At 38.3% G+C, this 20,775-nt stretch overlaps 1 protein-coding gene across 2 annotated transcripts in view; it reads left to right on the top strand.

Moving 5' to 3' along the window:
- Nucleotides 1–20,775, top strand: part of TOX3 (TOX high mobility group box family member 3) — a 75,613-nt gene that overhangs the window by 35,400 nt on the left and 19,438 nt on the right. Inside the window, exons 2-3 of one of the 2 annotated variants that reach the window (XM_083869864.1) lie at nucleotides 15,130–15,195; nucleotides 19,094–19,345. In XM_083869864.1, the coding sequence (XP_083725990.1) occupies nucleotides 15,130–15,195; nucleotides 19,094–19,345 (318 nt within the window). Of the gene's footprint in view, nucleotides 1–15,129; nucleotides 15,196–19,090; nucleotides 19,346–20,775 lie in introns of both variants that reach the window. The other variant, XM_083869863.1, reaches the window with a different exon arrangement.

The raw sequence follows: 20,775 nt of genomic DNA, 5'->3' as shown, positions 1-20,775 counted from the left end.
GTGGGAAGTGTGTGAAATTGCCACTTTAAGATTTTGATAGTAAAAAAACCTCTTAATGAGGTTGAAGGGCTGTGATAGTCTCAAGCTGAACACAATTCCATATCTTTGAAGCAAACAGGGATTACTGAGCCAGTAGCATGGGTTATGCTTCTGAGGGGAGGAAGAGACTGGAAACGGGCCTGAATTTCCCTAAAGTTATGTTTATGGAGGAAAACATAGGATCACTGTAGAAAAGGAATTTACAATTCAGAATGATGAAGGGTTTATACTCCTTAGCCCCTTTTCACAAATGCATGATGTAACAATATGCAAAAAATTCTTCCTTGTCTCAGAAGATTATATATTTATATGTTGACATGAAAATTGATAACCCTTTTATTTTTTTATAGTAGTTCTTTTAGCTACAGCTGATATTCCATTTAGTGGAATATGGCACAAAACCAGCACCACCATCTGAATCAAATGGCGCAGCCTGATTTATGCTGGCAAATTACCCTGCAGTGTTTTTCTCCCTGGTAAATACCACAGCAGGTTTCTGTTTTTCCTAGGTAATTCTTAGACAAATTATTGTTTGAATTTTGATTTGATGAGAGGTGTGAGGGTTTGGGGGTTTGGTATGTAAACAGAAGCAGAGGGGTTTCTTATGGTCGGTGCTTTGTCTGTAAGATTGGATGAAGGTGAGGTTACAGCACTGAAGAATTTCCTGTGTCCTTGGAATCTGTCCTTGGTGGTTTCAGTGGTGCTGAGGAAGGTCCCATGTGGAAATGTGTGAAGGGTCATCACAACATGTTATCCAGAATTTCCCATGGGTGTATGTGAACTCAGACAGGGACAGCTGTTCTGTGTGCTGGAGAGGGAAAAACTGTGAGATTGTGTGGGGGGCAAAGGAAAGAGACCTCTTTGCTCTGGACCTCTTTACTGGTGGTCTGGAATTATGAGATTAATTAAAATTTCATATTTTCTGTTCATTTTTTCAAAATATGAAAAAAATGGCATTTATAGGAAAATGTGTGTAAAAATGTGTTCTTTGAATTGTTACTAGATGCTCTCCTAATCATACTTTACAAGGTATTATAAAATAAGTACTTTCCATTAAATTTTGAAATTTTTTCCTTTCTCTTTTAATCTTTCTTCAAAACTTATTTTAATCTCACTTTAATATCTTACATGTTTCAGTTTTTCTCTTCCATATCTATCTGATAAGTTATTTTTTATTATCCTGCTCTGATAATCACTGTCTTACTATATATTTCTGTGGGTCTTTATTCTACCCTTTCTCTGTCTCCTCATACCCAGCACTTGCACAGCATTTCATACCACTTGTGCATCTTATTCCTCTTCAAACCATACTGTGTATGTTGTATTTGACACCTCACTTTTTCCATTAAGGTACATTTATTGTTCTTCACCAGTTTTGAAAATATGGTTGAGCAACTTTGTTTTGATCAGCAGAGGAAATCTCTTCCCCTGGAAAACTGTTATAATTCCAGGGTAGATCAGGCAAGCAATTACAGGCAAAACCATTAGTGTGAGGATGGCTTGGTTTTGGGATTTTTTAAATCTAAAACCACCGGAGAATAAAATATTATCAGAAACTGTTCTAGATGCCAGAATTTTTGCCCTGTTCCTGCCTTCTCCATTAACAATAACACTGTGTAGCGATTCCCAATTCAGGTAGAAAAGGTGACTGAGAAACTTTATGGTAGAGCAAAACCACTCCATTTTGGCAGGTGATGAAGCAACCAGCTGAATGAATTTCCTGTGAATTGTTCTTGCTGTGAACAGGCAGAGCAATTTGGATGTTTTGTGCTCCCTTGCATGGTTTTCCATCATTTCACTGGCTCACTAGACCTGGGTGATGGATTTGAAACTCTGAACCTTCACAGAGCTTTGATATCACAGAAGCACAACTTGTCTGTTTTGTAAAACTTGGCTGAAGTTTTTGTGTGATCCAAAATATAGTACAGTAATGAAACAGCTGTAGCCCTGGGTATTTGGGAAACAAAACCCGGAATGTACAGGATTTTGTGAGAGTGCCCAGATTCCAGAACTCACTTCTAGTGCCTAAAGATTTCTGATCTCTGGGGAATTTTCCATTCTAAAAGTGGGATGGAATGGTAAGGTTCAAGATATAAAATATAATTGAGAGAATTCCCAGGAGTTTGCAGCTAGCTGTACCAGGCATCTGCCTGCCAGAAGAATGTGGTTATGGTGCAGAGTATTACTTGGTTCTTTTAGAGTGGTTTCTGTATCAAAAATACTATTTCAGTGACACCCAAAGAAATGTCTTTTGTAGAGCTCAGGTCATGTCATCAGCAGGAAAGGAGTGTATACATATATATAAGCTTGTGACTTTTTTGATTTGGCCTCCAGTAATCAACCTGGCTTGGAATTAACAGGTATCCCTAGGAATATATTTCATAGTTTCTAACATTTAGACAAAGAAAACTCATGAAGAGATTATAGCTTTTATACATCTACTGATTATGATTACAATTCATGCATCTACTTTCAATTCACACTAAAGCTACATCTGATAACTTTAAATTCAACTAAGAAGTATTCAACTTCTTTCACATCTTTGATATGAATAGCATGAGACTGAATTATCTCAGTCCACTAAAGTAGGAGAATATATTCAGAGTGTGAGTTGTGAGCTGTGGAACAGCTTGGCAGCAGAAATGCCACCGGGATCTGGTGTCTCTCATACTTCAAGAAAAGAAATGCAAGAATTTGCATGTATCAAAGCTCGTGCTTGCTTACATCAAGACATGAAGGGTAGTACTTGACTGTTCAAGTCAGCTTTTATTACCATTTTTAGGTTTTTATTTAAAAACTTTGGTTTTTCTATGGCATCTCAAAATATGAGAAGGAATTAAAGGTTGCAGGAATTACTGGTGTGCTCCCTAATATGCACTAAATTCTAACACAAATTTCTCATTCATATTTTAAAACACTAATGCTGAAGATCACCTGAAGACTTGAGAGGCCTGGTTTTGCAATGGTGCCAAGTATTTCCAGCCTTGCATCTGTGAGATGCTTTATAGAGAATCTCCATATTTTAATGTCAGGATTTTCCTAATATGAAGGTTTGACTGAAACTTTAATAATTTCATTTGTCATAAATGGAATTTGCTGTGTACCCTTTGCATGTCTTCAACTCTCAGCTGAACCTCAGAGGTTGTAATCAATATCAGAAGTAATTTCTGTGCCCACTTTCCAGAAGAAATACAGTGACCCAATTAAGTGAAGAAAATGCTACACCGTAGTAATGGATGAAAATGCAATTAAAGTAGGTTACTCACCTACAAAATAAAGTTTCTGCTGCCCAAAATGTTGCCTTCAGGTTTGAATGAAACAGTGGGAAGCTAAGGATAGATAAATTAAGCCTGATTAGTCTCTGTGGCATAAATTAGGAATACAAACCACCATGAGGGATTATTCTACTCTTAAATTTAATTCACCTGTACTGTTATTTCAGAGCATTGCATTTCTTTCCATCTTGCATGTTTAAATAAAGTCAGGTGCTGCTGAAGACTCTCCAGAGGCCTCCCTGCTGTGGGACTTGTAATCATTCCCCAACTAAAAATAGTGGAGAAATCCTCCAGGTTTCAGGTTGATGTGAAATAAAGAAACAGGAGGAAGTGATGTGTTATGTGCCTGTTTACAAAACACATCTGTGATCTATATTACATTAAACACACCTAAGTTTTCCAGACTGAAAAATGTCATCAGCTGAGAAACATTCAAGGGTGACTGACACCAGCTGTGGCACTGGGGTTGGGGCATTTCTGGGTGGCTTTCCTCAGTTTCTCCTTGGGGTATTTGTTTTACTTACATCCCACAGGCTTCTTTCCAATAGACTTGCTTTCTACAGTCTCACACATGGTGAAGCAGAGTTAATGGAGACTTTAAAGAAATGCTATTTATCTATTTGGTTATGATTAGTGCTTCTAAAGTGGAAAGTATTTAATTTCATTAAAAATGCAGGAACTCATGGTATCAACATGGCTGAGAGTTGAGATATTTAAGATTTTACGCATGTACTGATTTTAGACTGAAAGTATCTTGACTGATCCTCCATTGTGATTAATATAAAATGTCTACATCTGCTTCACCCTTTCTCTATCAATTTTACATTTAAAACTTGATATAATTTGCTAGTGTAGTAGAGCTGATTCACAGTCTAGAATGGAATTCACAATTTTCACTGAAGTGAGTGAAATTCGATATAAGATTGTAAGAAAAGCTACTTACAGCCCCAATTGCAGTATAATCACATCACTTTAAATTCATGTGCGAAAATGTTACAGTAATCTTGAATATAGTGATGCAAAAGTATTTCTTGGGATCCTAAGTATAAAATGCTGTCATTATGCTAAGAAATGCTTAGGTTCAATGCTTAGACAGTTTATATAAAATAAAGGGGGGGTTTAGACATGATTAACAGCTTGATTGTATGAATTTAATGCCTCGAAGATGGAAGTGGGGCAGAAATGTTCACATGGCAAAACCAGTTCTGTGTTTATGCATTTACCTCCTGAAAAAATCCAAATAAAACTCCCCATAAGAATATCCCTTGCAGGGGTTGAACTGCTGGGGGTAAAGGGTTGTTCAGAGGTGTAGGAGAGGAGTTGAAGAAGAGCCCTTGATGCTGTCCTTGGTGCCTTAGGGCTGCTCCCTCTCAGGACCTTGCTGGCTCTCAGGTCCCGGGGGTGCTGGAGGACTCCTGTCCTGGGTGTGAGATAGTGGCTCCAGTCATGTCCCCAGTGCTCCACGTCCCCAGAGTCCCACGTCTCCAGTGCTCCATGTCCCCAGAGCCCCATGTCCCCAGAGCCCCACATCCTCAGTGTTCCATGTCCCGAGTACCACATGTCCCCAGAGCCCCATGTCCTCAGTGCTCCATGTCCCCAGTGCTCCATGTTCCCAGTGCTCCACATCCCCAGTGCTCCATGTCCCCAGTGCTCCATGTCCCCAGAGCCTCATGTCCTCAGTGCTCCACGTCCCCAGTGCTCCATGTCCCCAGAGCCCCATGTCCCCAGAGCCCCATGTCCCCAGTGCTCCATGTCCTCAGTGCTCCATGTCCCCAGTGCTCCATGTCCCCAGAGCCTCATGTCCTCAGTGCTCCATGTCCCCAGTGCTCCATGTCCCCAGAGCCTCATGTCCTCAGTGCTCCATGTCCCCAGAGCCCCATGTCCCCAGTGCTCCATGTCCTCAGTGCTCCATGTCCCCAGTGTTCCATGTCCCCAGAGCCCCATGTCCCCAGAGCCCCACGTCCCCCGAGCCCCACATCCTCAGTGCTCCATGTCCCGAGTACCACATGTCCCCAGAGCCCCATGTCCTCAGAGCCCCATGTCCTCAGTGCTCCACGTCCCCAGTGCTCCATGTCCCCAGTGCTCCATGTCCTCAGTGCCCCATGTCCCCAGTGTTCCATATCCCCAGTGCTCCACATCCCCAGTGCTCCTGCCACAACCTGTGTGAACCAGATAGGTGGGGCAGCCCCAGCATCAGGTCCACAGACTTAGTTTGGGCACTTTTTCTCAAATTATTTTGTGGGTGTGTTGGAGACCATTCGGAGAAGCTGTTTATCTTCCATTTGATAAATGTCATGGAGAAAGGAGACATTTCCATCTTCTCACAGGACCATGGAAAAGGCTCGATTGTGCTTTAGCCTTGCGTCATTCTTTAGAGCAGCTGTGTAAAAAGAGCATATTGTAGCTGCCATATGTCCTTGGATGTCACCAGAAAGGAAAATGTAGAATTTCAGCTGTTTAGAGTAATGTAAAATACGTACATCAAATGGGTGACGTGAAAGCTGCATGTGTGAGAAGTCCTTTGCTCACGTGGAATCAAAATTGCCACAAAGTTGTAGAAAAATACACACAAGCAGGAGCAATATAAGTGAGTTCTTTTTGCCTTTTAGCAATATTTTCCTTCTATGACACTTATCCCTAATCTGGTTTATTGTAGCAACAAGTATAAGCTCATGAGAGTGGTTGGGAAAATAATTTCGTAGTTCATCACTGCAAACACATCCAGGTTAGAAAGTGAAGTGAAATTAGAAGTGAATATTCATATATTTTTAAACAAAGTCTTAAACTACAGTGGCCTCTCCTTGGCTTTATAACTGAATATCTTAACATCTGGTATCTTTCTGTGTTTCAAGCTTCAGGCAACAACAGGGTGTGATGATAGGGAATGTACTTCAGAACTGTGCAAAGTGACATCTGTAGATCTTGTAAGATATTTTTAAAGTGAAACTCAGTGGGTTGGTCCAAGTTTGATATTTGTATTAGCCTTGCACAGAGAAGAAGTAGTCTTAGCATATGTAGGAAGACATGGAGATATACCCAGAATCTATTTCTGAGTGTCCATTTTATTACCTTTGAAGGTGCATGGTTCCACAGACTGTGGACAGACATTCTTGTCTACAAAGAGTCAAAATAGTAAATTAAAACACTTTGAACGTGTAACAGCAAAATTGTTGGTATGCTTGTCTTGGAGAGCAATTTCAAGATTCAGATTAATTTTATAACACCTAAATCTTGTATCCATATTAGGACCAGGACTGCTCTTTGAACCACCTTTTAATATGTATACATTTAAATATGGAATAAGTAGCATTAAAACTCTGGCATATATTGAAATTGCCTTGAATGACAGTCACCAGAATAATACTGTGCATATTCATACAAAGTTACTTCTTGCATATAAAAACATTTTTAGAATGTGTCCTTCTTAAGAGATCCAAAAATGTCTAACATGAGACCATTAAATATTCCTTTCACTACTATTCCTAAGACTTGTTCAGTATCGCACTTGGCAAAATATCATTCAGTTACAGCTTTTGGCTGTGGAATTCACTGAAGAAGTTCATATTAAAGCATTTGGCTGGAATCACAGAGATTAAGTCAGTGCTTTTTATTGTTATTGTCGAAGTTTTTATTTGCTAGCTGAAAGCTTTTAAAGTAACTTCAAATGTTTCCATTCTAATTGCTTTCCAAAAATTCTAAATCTGCACTATCTGCAAACAGTGTGTCTGATGGATATTGAAGCTATATGAATAAAATATAAATATCTATTTTTCTTTTGGATCTTACTCCTCAAGTATTTTATCCCACTGAGAATTTTTTTGGCTCTAAGCAGAGTTAGAGAATGTGTCTGTGTACATATATATATAGGCATAGCCTCACTTATTTAAGGATATATATAACAATTACTGTGGCAGATGTTTGAGACTCAAAAATTGGAATCTAAATGGTCCCCTGCATTAAAAGCTTTAAGATTTTAAATATCAAAAGATTGTCACATGTATGATTCTACACATATTTATGAACAGATTCATTAATTAATGAACCACTAATGAGATTATTCATTTGCCTAAAATTCAGAATTAAGAATGTGACAGCAAAGATGAGTACTTTAAAAGTTTTGTGCTCCTGTCTATTGGCTTGGTGATCATCAGTGATGTGGCTGTAAGCAAATGCAGCTTTCTGGCATGAAATCCCCCAAAGGAGCTCCTTTGGTTTTCTACAGGGCCTGGATTCCCTCCAGGTCATTGCAGGATCCTGATATGGTGTGATAGAGAATCCTGATGGGGAAGAAATGGAGAGAAATAACTGCTGTGTAGTAGGTTCTGGTGGCTGAAGTCATCAAGGTTGATACTTCTGGGTGGCTTTTCATAAGTCCATGAAGACATGTCCTAGCAGATTTGTAGGCAGAACCTAGCAGGAAATTACCCCTCTTTCAGAAGAACTACTGAAAATAAGAGAACACTGTAATCTCTCAGAAAGTGGATTGCTACTGTACTATTCTATAAAGATCACTAATCCTAAATTTGTTCTAAAATTATGAAAATCCCAAGTATAAACTTGGCGTACATAGTACATGTTACCTAGTGGTCTAGTATTTCATGAAAGTGTTCTTTTGCTGACAGAAGCATTGTCTCTCTGCACATCCCTACCCCTGTGCACACACACACACAGCAGTTTGCCATTAGATGGAACTGGGATACCTTATGTGCTGACTGACATGTGGTCAGAGGGTGATCCAAATGTCTTCTGCCTACATCTGGTCCGACTCTCCATCTCCTTTATGCTCAGTGACTCAACCCATAACCTCCTAGAGCTGCCTGTTGTCTGTGGTGAATAATTCTTCTGGTGCTGTGCCACACATACCTTCCAAAACCTTGGCATCCTACCAGAGAAGTGAGTCCCAAAATTTCTGTAGTGTCAAAATCAAGGCTACCATTTTGCATTCATCCTGAGGTAAAATTTCTTCTTCATTTGTAAGGTTTAAAACAATGCTTCATTCACTTACAATAGGAATCCCTAACAATGTTGCTGGTATGGCACCTGTCAAACAACAATCTGCCTCATTGTTTCTAGCAGCAAAAGCAAAATAGAATATTTGTATTTTATAAAACAACATTGATACCATCTACTGCTTCTGAAGTATTGCAACTTCCATGAACGACTTGCTCTTCCAGAAAAGAACTTCTTGCTCCTCCTATGAACACACAATAGCTTAGGAGTAAAGCCTCTACAGAGATTAGCTGGATATCCATCTACGACAGAAAGGATTGGAGAATTCTTGTATTTTTTTTGTGTTCATTGATAAAATAAATTGTATTTTCTGATGAGAACCACCCCAGTATTTAATTTAATACATCTGGTGAGGATACTGCTGTTCGTAGATGGTGATAGTTAATACTATTTTAAAAAAAAGAAAATGTCCCCTATCCCAGCCCTCCTCCCACTCCTTCTACTTCTGTTGCCAGAATAATTTTAGTGTATATTGTTTTGTTTGGAATAATCAGGCTGAAGTAGCATTAGTCCAGCTTCTCATCTTTTAATTACAGACAGTTTATTGTCTATGCTGTCCCACTTTCTGCATGGTTCCCCACCAGCCAGCTAGACTTAGCAATCTCCATTAATTTAATTTGGCATTTCATTCAATCAGACAGGCTGTGAACATGATGATTTTTTTTTTTTTTTTAATAACACAATGCTCATTCTTAATTGATGTCCTTATCAGACATTGTATTTGCCAGAGCTGTAATTATTGGTCAGGCAGCAAAATCAAATCTGCCCAAATGCAGTGAAGATGTTCTCCGGTGAAATTATTAAGATACAGTACTTAGACCTGCAAAGTAATTTAGTTTTGGTCTGTAATTACATCTTTTGGGATTGTTATCTTTCATTTTACTCATAAGGGTAGTGTAACCTCAGAGGAATTAATTTGCCAAATATGAAGATAAAACTGAGATTCTTGCCAGAATATATATTTGTGCTAGTTGATATTTTTCTATATGAAAACCACAAGTATGCTCATACCATAAAAGAATGATTTTATTAATGGCTATATTTTTAAAAATATGGGTTCTAATTTTACTGCAGAAATACTGGAAGTGTGATCATTTGAGTGTGCCATTTTCCATAAACAGTAAATTGGCATCAGAAATAATAGAATTTGGATGTGTAACTACCTAAAATATGTACACAAGTGGACATGTAGTGCTGTGACAGAACTGGTTTAGATCTTGTTCTTCAGGTAGTGAGAATTTTGACTAGAAATACTATCCTGACAAACTTTAAATGTGTATTTTGACTGAACGTTAGCTAATAATTATGAAAGGACTGCTAGTGTCATGATAATTAAGTCTGAATTATGTTTTCCAGTAAGGGTTGGGATAAGGTTTTCTTTAATTAAAAAAAATAATAAAAAAAGCAAGCAGGGAGTGGATTCTGTCCTTACTATTAATTTTTAAATTTATTCTCCGATAAATGATATGTATTCTTTGAGTATGGAATTGGAGTCATTCTTTTTAAACAAAATTTGAGTTCATGGATTAGCTATGAGTAGATGATAAAATGTGCTTCGTTCCTGTTCTGGATATATTTTAAGTTTTTCATTTGGGACATTTATTCACATTTCATGGTTTTATTATTATTATCCTGTGCTGGAACAATAACCTTTCCAATGGTGGGTCTTCCTTGAGGTTGCACTATTAAACAGCAATATTGTAAAAAGAATTATTCAGCATACATATTTAACAAATTTGCCTGCTGAATTAAATTTTCTTTTTGAGGGTAAAAATATTAGTGTTATAAACATTCATTTTTGTTCTGTTGAGATGCTCAGATAAAACTCTCTGCTCCTTTATGTATGGTTTAAGTAGCTCATGTATTTCTGTATTTGGCCTCCTGAGGAAACGAATAGTTGGATGTGAATTCTAACGTTTTTCAGATTAGAATTTTACCACAAGTCAGTCTATTTAACGACAGGTTGTAAAAAATACTAATGAGAGAACATTGTAAGTAAAATGATTTCTCCATTAAAATCAGTATCAAAATTCTGATTAACTTCTGTAGGTTCAAAATGTTATTCTGTGTGTCCATAAAAGTAACACCTTTAAATGTTATTTGCTTTAGTTTTGAAGCTTCTTTTAAACTGTTATAGTTCTGTGGTGTGAATTTCTCTTTTGCTTGTTTTATCTCTTGCTATGATGAGTCACTCACAGTTGTCAAAGAGCCCGGAGAGTGGCCACTATCCAACATTTGAGATTTTCTGAAGATTTTTTTTTGCTAGGAATTCAGACTCAGTGGACATTTAATCACTAATTTTTATCCCAAGCTGCCAAGGGTATTCTGTGGTGTTCATCATATCAGAATTCTGCCTTAAAACAACTGCTCATTAGTCTCAGCTTTCATAACCAACCAATTTTTAAGCTCTGATGAGTACAAAAGGTAGTTTGAAAACCCAAGTAGCATTGTGCTGTGCCCGTTCCAAGTGGCTTGTCCCTTGATCTACAAACAGATAGCCTAACATTTGGCCCCAGAGTTTTGGTTTAAGAAAGCACACACTTTGTAGAAGGGTGGCAGTGATACAGTTTTTATATCCCCAATGCTGGACAGGAGTTGATTTGGTCTTCATTAGAACATGTGTTGAAGGAAGAGAGAGTGTGAATTTCCCCTTTGCATTGCAAATACACACCCTTGCTAGAAAAGCTGAGTTAGACCTGGTGTTTGGCTTCAGGCCTGGCAATCAAAGACGAGAGAAGAGGTTCAAACCAGCTCTTTTAGAATGAACGAGTTTTCTGGACATGCTTTGTACAAGATGTTAGTAAACCAAGCATCCAATCTCATTCCAGTCTTCATGTCCATCCAGAGGGATTTCAGCGGGGCTAAGATTAGGTGTCCTTCCAACCTACAGGAGTAGGGGACTGAACTGAACTGTTGTAGTTTTAGTGCAGTGATTTGCATGAAGAATGGAAGCTGTGATTCACAGCAAGTTCAGAAGAGGCTTTGTTTGTGTGCAGTTCGTTTCCTGAAATGGGCAGATGTGTGTGGTTTCCATGGGTTGGTGCTGGCAGTCAGCTGGGTACTCCTACTTAATGTGTTCATCAAAACTGAAGAGAGAGTTTGCACTAAAACAAAAGGAAAAACACTATACTTTTTAATGCAATGGTGTGTATTGCCAAAGGAAGCTGGAGACATTTTATTTTTTCCTACATTACGGAGCAAGGTGCTCTGAGTTCTTTAGATGAAAAAGTTTATGCAAAACCTTGGTAATTGCTCTGGCAAAGTTCTTTGCAAAGCATCCCAACACCATCCCAAAACAAAGAGATAGCTGGACTGAGTGCTGCATCTTATTCTTCTTCTGTCTCAGGGAACCCCGACAGGTGGGACCTCTAGGAGCCTACCTGGGCAGGCCACATTGCTGGGTCCCCCCTTTAATTTGAATCCCTGCTGTCAACTGTACCAATGCTTTGAGCAGTTTATGAGGGGTCAGAGCTAGGGATCCTTAAGGAAATAAATGGAAAAAATATTGTCTGCAACAAGAGTCTTTTTGCAAAAAAATTATTTTACTAAAATAGGCAAGAAGCCGTTGTTCTATTTAGAATGATTTATCACTGTTCCCAGCTGATCACAAAGTGTTTCTAAATTAAAAGCCATTAATTATAGCCTTATATAGATACAAAGATATGCAAGAAGTGCTTTGTAATTCCAGCTCTGCACTTCAGGTGAGAGCTTTTTAAATTACTTGGACCATTGGAGCCACCTGCTTGACTAAATGCTGAGGGCCCTGTGTTTCAGTACTCATCAGTGCATTGCAGTGTTAACATTGTTACTGATTTTTCTCATTTCTCCAGGGCAAATACTAATTAATGGATACAATTCACAGCTGATTAGCTGTAGTTTCTTCAGTAATTACATTCGCAGTCTAACTGTTCAGAAGAGGATTTCTAACCCAGTTCTTATTTCACTCTAAGCTTAATTTGTTTTTTGAATTGTTTAGGTCCTTAAGATAATAACCATTTTATTTTCTTTTGTTATTATAGGTACCATTAGATAATATGGAAGTTTAATCTTAGAAATACTCACTGATAATTGTTATGTGCCTTCAATGGATTTCTAGTTCAGAGACAAAAAATAAATGTAAAGAATATTAGTTGTGATCCATACTAACAAAAGCTGAAATATTTCAGTTTCTGACATCGTTGCCTGAGTCATACACAATGGAGTCTTAAATATTATAGCCTAAGAACAGAATGACTTGAAGGATATATACCTGTAACTTTTAGCTTTGACATTCCTTGTTATATCATTTTCTTCCCCAGTATTAATAAAATGGAAAATTAAATTGTCACTCTCCCCTTTGTTTTACTTTAATAAAACAAAAAAGAAGAAAAACCATCCTGGCAATCAGGAAGCAGTAGCTGTGCTGTGAGCAATACATGTACATCAAAACAATAAGAATTTTACTTTTCAAGGAAAAAATCCGCCACATTTCCGTTTTTAGGCACTGGAGCCCTTAGGATGCTAAGGTCTTTAAAATAGGGTAGGGTTTATCCCCACTTATTTATCCAGTGTTAGAGTAATGCTTGCCTAGTGTACCTTTACTCTTAGCTATCCTTTAAAAACTTGATTTCTTTCAGGGGTTTTTTTTTTTTTTTTTGTTTTGTGTTTTTTTTTTTTTTTTTTTTTTTTTTTTTTTTTTTTTTTGGTTACTGTAGAAAGAACAGCTCTATTCGAGCCATTTGAGTTTTTCATGTAAATCATTCTTAGTTTGCCACTAACTGACATGAAAAATTCTATCCTGTCGATCGCACTGTTGAGCTGAAGTAGTGTCTTTGTGCAACAAATCCACACACACATCCGTATGTGCCAAAACAGTCATTTGAATGTGCAATTTTACTTGAATTTTTAAATCTCTGAACATGGGTGACATCTGGGCTTTTAAAAAATGGATGACATTACTTGAGTATCTGCATAGCTGGGGATAACAGAGTTTTAATAGCAATGAGGCAGCCTACATATTGTGCTAAGGCCTCTGTTGCTTAACATGTGTTATAGGTTGAAAGATTCAGAATGATAAGTATACAAATGGAATTTGTTTCTTCAGAATGAGGGATCTCATTTTGTATTCCTTCCCTCCTCTGTGAGTATCTCCTAATTTGGTTGATGTCCTGTTTAGTCAATCTGACAGTTCATCAGATAAACAAGACTTCAATTCTTATTTTTTTTTTTTTTTTTTTAATTAATTAATTTATTTATATATCTCCTTTTAACTATGTCTTATTGCCAGAAGTGGATGTTTGAGTTTTCAGGGAAAGCACCTTTCTTGAAAGGATCACTGGTCCCTTCCAGTGAGAAACTGGAGAGTCTGAAACATTTCACCGCTAAAAACAGTCAGGTACCAAGTGCAGCTTGCAAATTGAGCTGAAGGAAAGTGGTTTTCCTTTCAGGACAGGTTCAGCTGCTCTGAAAGCACAATAGCGTTTCTTGCTTGAAAGAATAACCTGTGGAAGTGAATTGTCATCCATCCCCACGTGCTGGTTGCAGAGCTTATGCTGCTGTTGGGAGTGTTTGCTGTTGTGGGGCTGAGGAGGGGGTGCAGGTCCACCAAGATATGGCAAGATAGGGTAAAACAAAGCTTTCCTAAAAAAAATTTGTTTTATAAAACTCGAAAATAGGACTTAAGGGAGAAATGCTCAGCATGACTGTAGCAGCAATGATGTGGTAGGGACAGCATGGGATCTTCTCCCTTGCTGAGCACTCTGCCTGGCACTGTGCTCTGTGCCTGGTTGGAGCAATGTGCACAGGGGAAAGCCTCTTTTACTGTAGGTGCATGGCATGCCTGGTGTCTGTTCCTTGGAGCAAAGGCTCTGGATGCCTCTCTCCTCTGGGAACATCTGCAGGACTGGTTACCAGCCTACATGCCTTTGGAAAGGCTATTCAAGGGTATAAGGCATAGTGTCATCCTGATAATCTCTTTCTTGTCTGTGTTTAGTCTGTAGAAGTAAAAGTACCTATCTTCCTCAAAGAATGTTCATACTTGAGAATTTGGAGGAAAGGAGTGGCATGGACGGAAATCCCTTGTGTTCATGGGCATGTGGCGTGAGAGTTGCACCTTGGTGGGAGCAAGGGGACACTGGGCACATCTCAAGGTCTCAGTGTCAGACAGTTATTTTGATTTGCAAAATGTTCTGGTGCTGATGTTCACAGGGAGAGTGGGAGCTCCACTGGAGGGAAAGATAAACAAAGGGGGATTGTTTGGCTTTTCCATTTTGTGGAAAGAATGGGATTTCAGGATCAACATTGCAGATTCTCATTCTTCCCCTTACTGGCCTTCAGCTCTTTGAAGCCAGGTCTTCTTGGAGTAGGAATACAGCAGCTACTTCTGGCAGCAGCAATCCTCTGGGTCAGGATCACTGGCAGAAATATTATAATGTGCATCAGAAAAGATGTAGTAGAATAGAAATATCTTTCCTGGGACTCTCTTCCTAACGGATTCTTAATTTCCAAAGTCACCTTTAGGGCTCTGGGGTGGCTTTGCTGTATGGGCAAAAAAAGTTGGAGAGATACACATGAATATCTTCCTTGTAAAGACTGGGGGATGCAGAGTATGTAATAATAATAATAACTAATGATAGTAATAATAATAATATGTTGAATCCAATCAAGTTCTGACTTCAAAGAACATCTGCAATACTTTTTTATCTGTTTTTTGTTTGGGTTTTGTTGGGTTTTTTTTCCCTTCCCCCAACCTTTTCTATGCCAGCGATGGGGTAAAGAAAAATTTATTATGGCATACATTAAATCCAAATATTTATTTTTCTTTCAGTTTGGAAACAATAACAACTACATGAACATGGCAGAGGCAAATAATGCATTTCTTGCTGCAAATGAGGTAGATGTTTTTATTTTTTATCTATGCTCATATTCTGCTGTTTGCTGTGATAATTTAACAGACTTTGAATGGATGAAGAGTGAAGTGCCGAATTTCTGTGTGTTTTATGGAGCACAAAATAAAGACTTTAATGAGAAAGAAAATAACCTGACAGCTCTCCATTACTAGTCAATTTAGCTGTCCATAAGGCTGTTACTTACATAGCATGTCAATAGAAACAAATCTGCTTTATGTATGGAAAAAAATTATGAACAGAAGGAAACAAATAAAAGGCACAGTAGGTGTACACTTTGAAAGCAAGCTTAGTAATAGTCATTACTAGCTAATGTTCTAATTTTTGTTATAGATACAAATGGTTTAATTTGGGTTCTTAATACTCATACAAGATTGAAAACCAAAGCCAGCTCTGTTGCCTGAAGTGTATGTGCTACATCAAGGAATCTTTTGAATCCAGGGTCCAGAACAAACCCAGAGGCTGGGCTGGTGGAGGCTGGCTGGCTTGTGGAGATGATGTATTTGATCACTGCCTTTGAGAATGGAAACAGGAGAAAGTGTGGGAGCTCCAGGCTCCATATATCTGCTAGGTGGGGCCATCTTATAATCAGATAAAAACTATCAACACACTACTCCTGACCCCAAGTCCAGACAAAAACTGCTTTTGCTCATCCTTAAAACCCGAGCTCTTACTCCATGCACAGTCTAGTATGTGCGCAGCAATATGGAGAACAAGAACTGTTTATAGGGTGCATGTCATAAATGATCTTCCCAACATGAGGAAAGGGTAGAACACCAGGCAGCCCTGATTTTTGTGTTGTAAATGGGGACTCAGTCACAGGTATTCCTATGCACTTCTAAAACAGCAACCTCAGAGAAAATAAGCAGGAAAGTATAACAATAAATATGAAGGTTAGAATTAAGGGTAGGATTTTATGAATCATTTATACAATGGTCACCATCTCTTTTTACCCAGCAAGACTGCTTAGATAAGGGAATATTGTTTGGCACTAGCTCCAGTGTTATTTGTGATAATGAACACAAACCCCATCTGTAATGACAACATGATGTTTCTTTCTGTAGAATTTCTTTCCTACATTTGAATCAAACATTGATGAAAGCTCTGCTGCCAGCAGCTGTTCAGAGACAATTTAATTCCAGCTGTGATAATTCACCGTGTCAGACATTGGCTGTTATATGTTGATACAACAGTTCTCCAGATTTGCATTTTTATCAAAAGGAACAAATGTTTTGAACATTTCAGTACAGATGGCATTTAACCATGCACACACGTTTTGGTTTTTTTTAATATATGTGTAAGATATAAATATTTGAAAAGTTAATAACCTAAAAAAATGTGATCGGTAAGATAAATCTCACAAATATTATACATCTTTTGGTCATAACACTACCTTTCTGCAGTCCCAAATTGCACACTATTCAGACTCTTTTTACAGACTGAATAGCTCAGTGATTTGGATTTAAGGCTACTTCACTAAGGGGCTTGCTTTCTTCTTAGATTACATCTATTTTATTCTCAGTCTTATGTCTGTTTTATGCTTGGTTTTTGTGTTGTTTTTATTTTAAAGATATACACATATTTGGATAAATTATACACTTAGAATTAAATTCAGATTAAAAAATGTTAAGGTATTAATCAATTTACTCTCCCATTTGTAGCTATAAGTATTAAGATGAATGCTACTTTTCTAAGTAAGAGATTGTATTATTATCTAGCTGTGTTATATATTTCTGCAGCTGTACTGGAATTACTCTGTTAGATGGGGAAAAAAGATCCAGTTCTTATAATTACTAATATCTCATAAATATGTCAAGTAAAGAGAGGTTCAAATGTACTATAATAATACTGATTTCACTGAACCCTTTTGCTTGAACAAGGAATAAAAATATGATTAAGTGTTACTGTTCATATTAAAGCGTGAACCTTACTTTGCAATTACTGCATTACAATGTATTTAATTATAGTGGTTTTACATTAACATTAATGTAGCTTTCTTGGTATTATTTTGGGCCTGAGCACTGCTGAGCTAGAATCCCATTTTATTTCTGTAAATAATGCCTTAAGAGTGTAATCCTAGAGCACATTCAGGCTTAGAAGCCACACATTTGCTTTATGTTTTCCGTCTCTATGTCATGATTACTACGACTCATTTTAAAGCACCTTAAATATTTATTGAAATAATATTTCAAGTGTTAATTACAGTGGTAATGAAAACAGCCAAATGCCACATATCAAGAATGAGTGTTTATCCGTATTGTTAATGTGATATGTTAGATTTCATTAAGCAGTAATGGGGTAGCAAATGAGTCACAAATTACAGTTGCATCTGTTACTAGACCACATTAGTGCCAAAATAACTGCAAATGCAGCCATAGGGTTGTGTTCATTAGCCAACCACTTCTCCTGGCCAATCCATCCTTTGTGTTTGTGAACCACGGGGTCCATGAGAAGAAAAATTCACACCTTTTGTAATATAGCAGTGGGGAAGTCAGACATCTCCCTAATCCAGGCCCAGCCTTCATATCCAGAATTAAGTTACAGCCTTGCAGTTGGAGAGAGATGGGCACAGTCTCAGCAGACTCTGACGGTGCTGCAGACTGCAGCAATCTGGGACCCCATCATTTCTGGTGTGAGACCAATAATGACAGCTGACAGGTTCTATATGCAAGCAAAGATTTTTCTTGTGTTTCAGTTTCCATCTTCTCTCAAGCGGTTATTAATTTATATCATCATTAACAGTTTGAAGGATGACAATTTGCAGCAGTTAATGAGATCTTTCACTGAACTTATCATTTTTAAATTAACTGGCATTAAGTCACTCTTTCAAACAATGTAATTAATACATAAAACAATTCTCCCTCCCGCCCCAACCTGAATCCTGAACTAATGCAAACAAACAAATCCCAGAGCAGCCTTGCATGTCTAGAACAAGACAAGAGTGCCTATTTTAGGATTGCCAACTGCCCAGTTTGATCAAGGCAGTCCTGATTTGGGTACATTTAAAATGTCCTAATTTCAAGCACTGAATTTCTATTATTAAGTAGCACTGGACCTGAAATAATACATGAAAGTTCATTTAACTCTCAAAAAATTTGAATAAGCGTAGCTCATTTGTTTCCCAAATAAAAGTCAGCAATGTTGAAGCCAGATACAGACTCTGAATAAAGATTATCTTTGACAGACACATGCACACGTACCAACATGCACACACCCTGAAGATAACTGGCAGTAAATGTTTTGCTCAAGGCATCTTAACAGGTGTTTAGTTCATAACAAACCTACTGTTCAAACAAAGCTGGCTTGCTTCAGAAAGCACTGGAAGCTGCTGTAATCACCCTCACGCTTTCATACATCTCTCCTCCAAATTACAACCTGTGTTTAAAAGGCTTCACTGTATTTTGAGGATGGAAAAGAAATAAAGAATGATAATATTTCATGTTTGTTAGTGGATAAATGCAAACAAAAGATGCAAAATGGTCAGTGCTGAATTCCTGTTGTGTGTGTGCTACGAAATTGTCAGTGTTTTATGAAGCGTGAGAGTAATGTAAGCTGTTTGTGCTATTTTACCAACATATCAATAAAGTGGCAGTTGGTTGTACAGCCAAATCCAATGTAGCTGATATTCGGACTAACAACAGACAGATGTTGCTAATTAAGTACACATTAAAAAACTGTTAATACTGATACTCCATTTAAGCCATATGATAATGAGACTTAAATCTTTAATCAGAATCATCCACAGATCCATTCAGCATATGAAACTTAAAATTTTTGTTGATTATAGAGTTTGCATTTGAGAACAAACCAAAATTTGGACTGCAGTTGTGGAATTGCTGAGCCCTGTGTGCCCTAACACTGCCTTGTCCTGTCCTTTTCCAGCAGACATTCCATACGCCGAGCCTTGGGGACGAGGAGTTTGAAATCCCACCCATTACCCCCCCTCCCGAGTCAGACCCCGCACTGGGCATGGCAGATATACTGCTCCCCTTTCAGGGCCTTGGTGACCAGCTGCCTGCACAAGGAAATGAATTTACCCCTCAGTTCCCCCCACAGAGCTTGGATCTTCCCTCTATTACAATATCCCGGAATCTCGTGGAGCAAGACGGCGTCATCCACAGCAATGGATTGCATATGGTAGGTCTGGTTCTTTGTGTGTTCCCGTTGCCTAATGGTGTCTGTCACAGGTAGATCTCTCAGTTTCCATTGATCTGTGTGGTTTTTTGGGTGCCTGACCAAGCATTTGTCAGTGGTCTGTGTGATGTTACAAGTGTGTTCTATGTGAACGATGACACGTGTTGTTACACAGCAAACAATGCTTTGCTGTTGCTCAGTTCCCTAAGGCAGTTGCCAAATGGTTAAGGGTTAAATACTGGTGGATTCAACAAGATAAACATGCTTCCTAATATACAGTGCAATTCTGTAGTGTTGGTGAACAGCTCTCTTGTGAAGAAGTTATTTACAAACACACGATTTTCATTTTGGGAATGGACTTGGAAGCCCATGTCCATTGGCATCATGTGCATCCCAAGTGCTCCTAAAGTTCAAAAATGTGTTATACAGTTGGCACTGGCATCAAGAATTGAAAGACCATAATGTTGGCCATTCTAGAGCATGTAGAATGAATTGCTTGTCTGTATCTGAAGTGTGGGACCCACATCTGACATCCATCAGGATATTTAGAGAGTGCAGTAATGAGAGTAGTTTAGAAGGAGAGCCAGACACAGTATGACAGCAGAAAAAAAGCAGTATTTCCCTATATCCTGTGTATTCCATGAGCTAAATCTTTATAAAAGGGAATTAATTAATTTTTTTAACTCATAATAGAAGTGATAGGGATGTACCTTGACAATACTCAGAAATATAGGGCCATAAATAGACCTTGTTGTGTCCAGTGCTCTTGCTGGCCACAGAGGCTGGGGCAGGGTGGTCTTCTCTTCCTGGGCTGTGTCTGCGCCCTCAGGAACAGGGAGGTGTGATGTGGGTATGGAAGAGCTGAGTAATGGGCACAGTGAGGCTAATTCCAGAGCTAATTAGAACAATTAAAAGCATGGATGTGTAGAGTTTGCTCAGAACCTGTGCACACTGTAGGGCTGCAGTCTCCAAGGAAGGTGCACAGGGCAGTTCCTATAATTTTTCATTGTTTCCCTTTGGGCTCAGAGGGATCTCCCAGAGTGGGTTTCTGAGAGCCTTGTGCAGTAACATCCATACTGCCAGCCATGGCACACAGCTGTGAGCCAGTTCATCCTACTCAGCATTTTAAACTCGGTGCTTACAATTAGAATTAGTTTCTGTGTTGCATATTGAAGAGCGGGTGAATGTTTAGCTTGACAGATATTTTACATCAACTATATTTTTTTCTGATTAGCTCTTTTATATAGGACCTTTTGCTGAACTTGGCGTAGTGAAAATACATATTTACTGCTGGACTGTAATAAAGGTTGTGTTGTTATGTTGTGATTTCTTTTTTATTAATCTAGCAAGTGAAAATTAATTAAAGATTTACAAACCAACAGGCAGCAAATATTTCTCTGTAATTCTACAGGCTGCTGACTTCATTTCAAATT

Source organism: Zosterops lateralis (genome assembly GCF_965231275.1).
Source record: "Zosterops lateralis genome assembly, chromosome: 12".
In the NCBI taxonomy this organism is placed as follows: Eukaryota; Metazoa; Chordata; class Aves; order Passeriformes; family Zosteropidae; genus Zosterops; species Zosterops lateralis.
Note: the sequence above shows the minus strand (reverse complement) of the source record. Positions and strands in the feature narration are given on the sequence as shown.